This window comes from Pundamilia nyererei, unplaced genomic scaffold (genome assembly GCF_000239375.1).
Source record: "Pundamilia nyererei isolate P.nyererei 1_Seehausen unplaced genomic scaffold, PunNye1.0 scaffold00089, whole genome shotgun sequence".
Classification (NCBI taxonomy): domain Eukaryota; kingdom Metazoa; phylum Chordata; class Actinopteri; order Cichliformes; family Cichlidae; genus Pundamilia; species Pundamilia nyererei.
Genome location: NW_005187490.1, coordinates 877,600 through 883,988, shown reverse-complemented (window position 1 = coordinate 883,988; position 6,389 = coordinate 877,600). Strand labels below are relative to the sequence as shown.

At 38.3% G+C, this 6,389-nt stretch overlaps 1 protein-coding gene across 1 annotated transcript in view; it reads right to left on the bottom strand.

Annotated features, from left to right (window-relative positions):
- Positions 1 to 2,342: 2,342 nt before the first annotated feature.
- Positions 2,343 to 6,389, bottom strand: part of syt9b (synaptotagmin IXb) — a 68,775-nt gene continuing 64,728 nt past the window's right edge. The window contains exon 8 of the mRNA XM_005739089.2: positions 2,343 to 4,930. Coding sequence (XP_005739146.1) covers positions 4,853 to 4,930 — 78 coding nt within the window. The 3' untranslated portion in view covers positions 2,343 to 4,852. The remainder of the gene's footprint in view (positions 4,931 to 6,389) is intronic.

The window sequence follows — 6,389 nt, the reverse complement described above, 5'->3', positions numbered from 1 at the left end:
TCTCAAATGTAATGCAATACTTACTTGCCAGAGAAAGTGATTCATAATTTGTGCCAATGAATGTTTGGGGTTTTTGTACGTCATAAGTTTAGTAAATTGTTTAGCCATCACACTGCAGGAGAATTGATGTAAGTGTCTCCACAGTCAGAGAGTTGGTAAAAATTGTCAATTACTACAGTAATTATTTAGAATTCATAATTATCCCTGACACACAGAGATAAGATCGATCAGGTCCCACAGCAAATGACATCCTTTACTGCACGGCTATCTCATGAAAAGTCTTAGTTACAGTCAAATTATTTGAAACATAAAGTGGCTTCAGGTGATGTAATCATAAATAGATATCAACTATTGCGTGTTATTTATTTTTTAATTATGCAGGGGCTTTTGTAACACCGGCAGATTAAGTTTAAAAAAAAGGAGGGGGAAATCAAATCACGGCAGTAATGATCTGAGCGTGAGAAGCATCACAATAAACTTGACTGGCACACTAATGAGATGTACGTCTGTTTGGGTTTCTCTCGACTCCAGCTACAGCTCTAAATTGATTTGAAACTTTTGAGAGCCTCACCAGAAAAGGAGCAACTTTAGCCGTGTTTTTCCCCAAATGCTTAAAATAAACTACCTTCAGGCTGATCTAAGGAGAGACTCCCTGTGTTGTTATGTGAATTTTCTTCTGTGAAGAACAAAATTGAATTTTACCATTGGACACAGCCATGGTTTCTTGTAAACATCATATAAAAATAGTTCCAACGGGGGGTAATTTTACACACTTTGTGGACAATTTTTTCTTTCATATTTTTTTTAGAAATAGTTGCAAAAGAATGAAACGATAGAGTCTGAGAAAGAAGACTTACAGGATGCAGCTCCCCCAGTTTAGATGCTATTAAAGTGTCCTTTAAATGCTGACTGCTTTGGCTATAACAGGCTTATACTTGAACCTCCAGGAAGCCACTTTCAAGTGCCCATGTTATAAAATTCTGTGGTAAAGTTTTGATTTAGGCTTCAATAAAATTAAATACAGCTTTGTGGTATTGTAGGAAGACACTGACAACTTCCTCCTCCCTCAAAAACTCATCTTGGGTTAATGTGGAAAACTGTTTCCATTTTGGAGAATGTCGCTGCCACCAAGAGAATCTTAACCGTAGCTGGCAGATTGTGCTGCAGTTGCTGGGATAACTGGAAATGAAACACCTGCACATGAATCCAGGAGTGGCAGAGGAGACCAATGAAAGTTTGAGTTTATGAGGGACTTTAATCACGATGCAGGTTTTAGGGATCATTATATTTTCATGATAGACAGGCATAAAGCTGCTGTGGCAAATATTGCCACTTTAACAAATGCACAAGACGAATAATTTGTTCATAAATTACAATAGCCTGAAATAACTTTTTCATACTGACGGTAACTGCTGGCGGTAGCACCTTGCAATAACTCCAGCAAATGTAGTTGGAACCTGGACGTCATCTCCCCAGTCAAAACTGCTCATCTTACAACAGACAAAACTGAACCTTGGGCAGATGGATAACAACATTATTTCCACACACAACTGAGGCAGCATCAAACCGCTTACTGAGTGAGATATACAGATCAGATTATTGCAATAGGGATTTAAAGGCATTTATATTTTTTTAAAGAACAACTAATCACTGTGAATAGATGTCGGCACAACGTGTCCTACACGCATAGAATAGTTTTACCAGAGCTTGTTTTGAAAAATAAATTAATTCACTATCTTAAATGAAACAGCGTAGTGATTAAAGGCATTGTGAGCTATCCGGGCAAAAAAAAGAAAGAAAAAAAAAGCGATTAGCTGATGAAAATTGGAATATTTGTCTTTGTAAGATTAAAAACATGGCTCCAGTGCTCATGGGGCCTGTTTAATCATTGTTTGGTCTAGCAAATCTGAAATTATATGGAAATATTCACTTTGCAGTTTGTCCTTAAAAAAATTATATCGGAGCCTTGATATGCTATCGTTTAATGTGTCCAAATTCTCGCTAATTGGAAAAATGTTCAGAGGAGGAACACCAGAGCCAGACATGTTGATATTTTAAATGTTGACTTTTGAGTGAGCGCGAGGTCCTAGCGCAGCAAATGCATCATTGAGGGTGTTGTGTAAGAGAAAGTGTGTCTGTCACAAGGTTTTCATAGGTCTTTCAATCACAGCACTCTGTTGGGAGAGCTCACAACACAGGTGTTAGCAGAAGGCCTGAGGGGGATACACGTCTCTATATCTGTCTCATTCATTCTCTCTCTGAAGCATCTTCTCGCTGCATCTCACACTACCCATAAATCAATCCATGCTATATATAGAAATATTTATTAATAACATCTGAATGGACAATGTACACACTCTGCCTTAGGTTCATAATACATCTTGTGTTTACAATATGATTAGTATCTCACAAAAAAAAAAGATATTTATTAAAAATGACTCATGAAAAAAATGATGCATGCATGGTACCTACAAACACAGAGGAAACTGTTATTCGTGACAGTGTCCAATACCGAGCCATAAACAATACTGGTATTAATCTGAATTTAAACAGATTTTAGTTAGAAAACAAACAAACACTGGCTTATTAAATTACTATCACAGAGTATGGTTCCAGTTAAAGAAAAGCGACATTGAGTGTCATAACAGTGGGGCAGGGCAGCTTCACTGTGGAATCATTCAATTAACTTAAATGGGACCTGTAATGCTCATTTCCAGCTTTGTTTTATTTTATCAGACTTTACTAAAGTAGCTTTGCATGAATCAAAGTTTTAAAACCATCTCAATTCATGCATTGTCTGAAACAAACCTTTTTAGCTCCTCCCTTTCAGCCAGATTTCTTCTGATTGGCTGCCCCTCATAAGGAATGACTTGAACTGTCAGAGCTGTGTGCTAAAATGACCACATTATGGAGATCCCCTCTGTCTGACATCATACAGATCTAAGAACAGATACATCTTTTGGCACACAGGGATTACTATTTTAAATGTTGGCCATCTTTATTATAAACACCTCCTATTGTATATTCTGTATATAACAGAAAACAAACAAACAAAATTTATAGGTCCCCTTTCATTGCAAAAGCTCCTCATTTCTTGCAAATTATTAAGAGTTACCACCTTTATGGTCTTCTAAGCACCTCTCTAAATTGGAACACTGAATGGCAAAATGGCAAAGCACATTAAAAAGGCACAAAGGAGTCCCAAAGGGGTTGCACAATAACATCTGCAGTCATTGTGTAGTCCCTAAGGATAACTGATTTGTTACAACATGGGTTATATTTTTTGTAGCATCTGGGAACATGGTGACATCACTACAGGGGACAGAAAAACATGAGCAGTCACATAATCAGACAAACTACAACAAGCCAGCTGTTTATTCAGGGTATTTAGATCGCCTAAATTCAGCATGTTGAAGCAAACTGAGCTCATGTTGGCAGTAATGCCTCCTGTAAAAGACCCTTTCCATTCACCTTGCAGGACACCGGCCCTCGAGGCCTGGAGTTGGGGACCGCTGCCTTAGCTACTGAAAATAACAACTGAAGTTTACAACCCCCTTTTGCTCTGCGGAACTTCTTTAGATCTTACAGTCCACAGATTCCTGTTTATGTTTTGTTTTCATGGCTCATCAGTCTTGTTTCCAGCAGAAGCGCACAGCTGTTTCCAGTGCAACAGCTTTAAAAACAGTCAAAACCTTCAATCAGCATTTATCTGCAAAAGTGTAAAACATTTTCCAAAAGTAACCATGACAGACGAGACACCGTACTGTACAGTACAGTGTCAACCATAAGTCATACAGTTTAATGTAAAACTTTTATTTCATGTTATTAATGTTTGTGCTGAAATTGTAATTGTAAATTCTTGTAAAGCCAAATAACATTAGTAAGTAATGATGACACTTATGTCTGGTTATCAGGATGATGTCTAAAGACAATCATAATTCATTTGCCTTAGATGAGATGAGTGGACTGCTCTTTTTCCACCGATGACAATTTATGTTTCCTTTATTATGACCACACCCTGTTAAAAAAAGGATGCCAATTTAACATGCACTAAAAATGTTCATTCTGACATTTTACAAAGTCTTGGATCAAATCAAATCCTCTTCAATTTTACTTCTTAACAGGAAATCGTCTTTGCCCAGTGAAGTAAAACTAAGGTTTGCATTTGAATCTCCTCTGTTCATGTCTGCTCCGGCTGCCACTGATAAAGGCAACACAAGATATAACCAAACGCATGATGAGAATGAATCTTCAACACAACAAATAAAACTTTTAAAAGAGCTGAAATGTGTTGATCTGAACAGTGATGCTTTCTAATTCTGCAACTCGCCTTTCTAAATCCTACTATTGAGCAAATATGTTGCCTACGATAGCTGATCACTTGCACAAATCAACAGTCAAAGCTGTGCATATTCACCTAAAAATATAATATTTTGGTCCACAAACTGCAATTTTCCTATAAACAAAAAAGAGGCATAAGATTAATCTGTTAGATAATCTGTTAATACTGTCAGTAACAGCTCAATAAGTACTGTACTAGTTTAGTTGGAATGTAGTTAAGTGTTTATTTGGTTGTGAAGACACAAGAGGAAGTTGGAATCAGACTTTGCTCCAGCCTTATCACACTAACACCTAGTTCAATCTAATGACACACAGTTTGAGTATTGGCTTATAGCTGATGTTAGCCCACTGCTGCAGCCACTTCTTAGCCACACTTTGTACTGTATGTTTTAACATCAAGTAGGACTGTCTGTTGGCCCGTTGTTCTACCACCCTGAGGCTCTATATCTGTGTGTGTCTGTGTGTGTTGGTGTGAGTATACTGGTGCGTGTGTGTGTGTGTGTGTGTGTGGTTATGGTGATGGTGGTGTCTTCAGGGAATTGGTGGATCCTCCTTGGCTTCCACTCACCGTCGCTCCTTGTCCGACCCACTGAACCACAACAGAGAAAGAGAGTTTTAGTTAAAGACCAAAGGGAACGAAAGTCTAGAAACTTCCAAAGACTGGATTGACATACTCAGTAAATATGCACTGTAAGCCAGGATGGTTTGCATCCAGGTTTGCTATGACTGTTGGGTTAATTGGCAGACCTTAATGTGCTTTGAAAGTTGTGGCAGTTTTTCTAAATAAGAAGATTTTTCAGATTTGTCCAAGTGGAAGCCTCTGCAGCTGAGAAATCATGAACTACATGTGGAAATGCCCTTCAAAATTAAATGGGGGTGGCTCACCTGACACATATCTATATAATGAGTCATGTCAGTTAGTCAACTAGCCTCAGATTTAACAGGTTGCTCTCAGTCCCATTTGTTATATCCTTTGTCTGCTGCATGAGACAGGGCTGTCACTCCCAACACGTTGAATATAAAACCATATGGTAATGAGTGCAAAGTGATGTTTTTCAATCCAAACCACAATATCTTTGTTATGGTAATCCAGAATTTTTAGTGCCTAATCCATTCCAGGAGGTAAAAGCAAAACCAAGTGCAAAACACAAAGGTGCAGGTCATAATTTTCCGACTAACAGGCATGTTCCAACAATCACATTTACATTACATGCTTCTGTAAAAGGGACTTTACCATACAATATAAAATGTGTTGTGATTTGGTGCTATATTGAACTGAAGTGCAAACTGCATCCAAGACATAAACTCCACTGCTGCTAACACAAAATCGGTTCTTTCCAAACATCTGCACAGACAGCATGATGACCCCAGCAGCCAGAGTCAGATCTTCAACATGTTTTTTTTTTTTTTTACTTTTTACCCCATTAAAGCCATTAAAAGGCCGATGGGGTATTGTTGTTACCCTGCTGGGTGGGCAGGCAGACAGGGTGAGTTTCTAAAAATCTTGTGAAATACTCACCGTGTCATGTTTGGTTATCTGGAGCAGTTTAAAGCTTCACAGATGAAGACGAATTAGGCGCCAGTCATCTTTGGTTTTGTAAATTCTCTTTTAAATACTGCTATGACAAGTGCAAAATGTGAAAAATGCATAACCACAAATTTGTTCCTCACAGAAATCCCATGGAAATCATGCTATATAATTAATTGGTTGGACTCTGTCAAAGTGAGCCTTTTTATCTGAGAGCTGGTGTTATGATTTTGATGTGGTCCTCTTTGATGTGAAATGAACCTGCCCGGGAGCAGAATGAAGGTGCACACTACCATGGAGAAATGTTTTAACCTGAGCCAGCCCTGTGAGACTGAAAATCCAGAGATATAAACTCCAAAGCTGGCTTAGGAACACACTTACCTCACTTCATGAGAGCAGCCCCTTCAGTGTGCATGTCTGTTATCTAGTTACTCATTCATGTGACAAAGTGGAAGCAACCGAGCTTTCAACTTTCTGCATTTACTTTACTTTCTACTCAGTAACGTCTGAACTGTGTGTG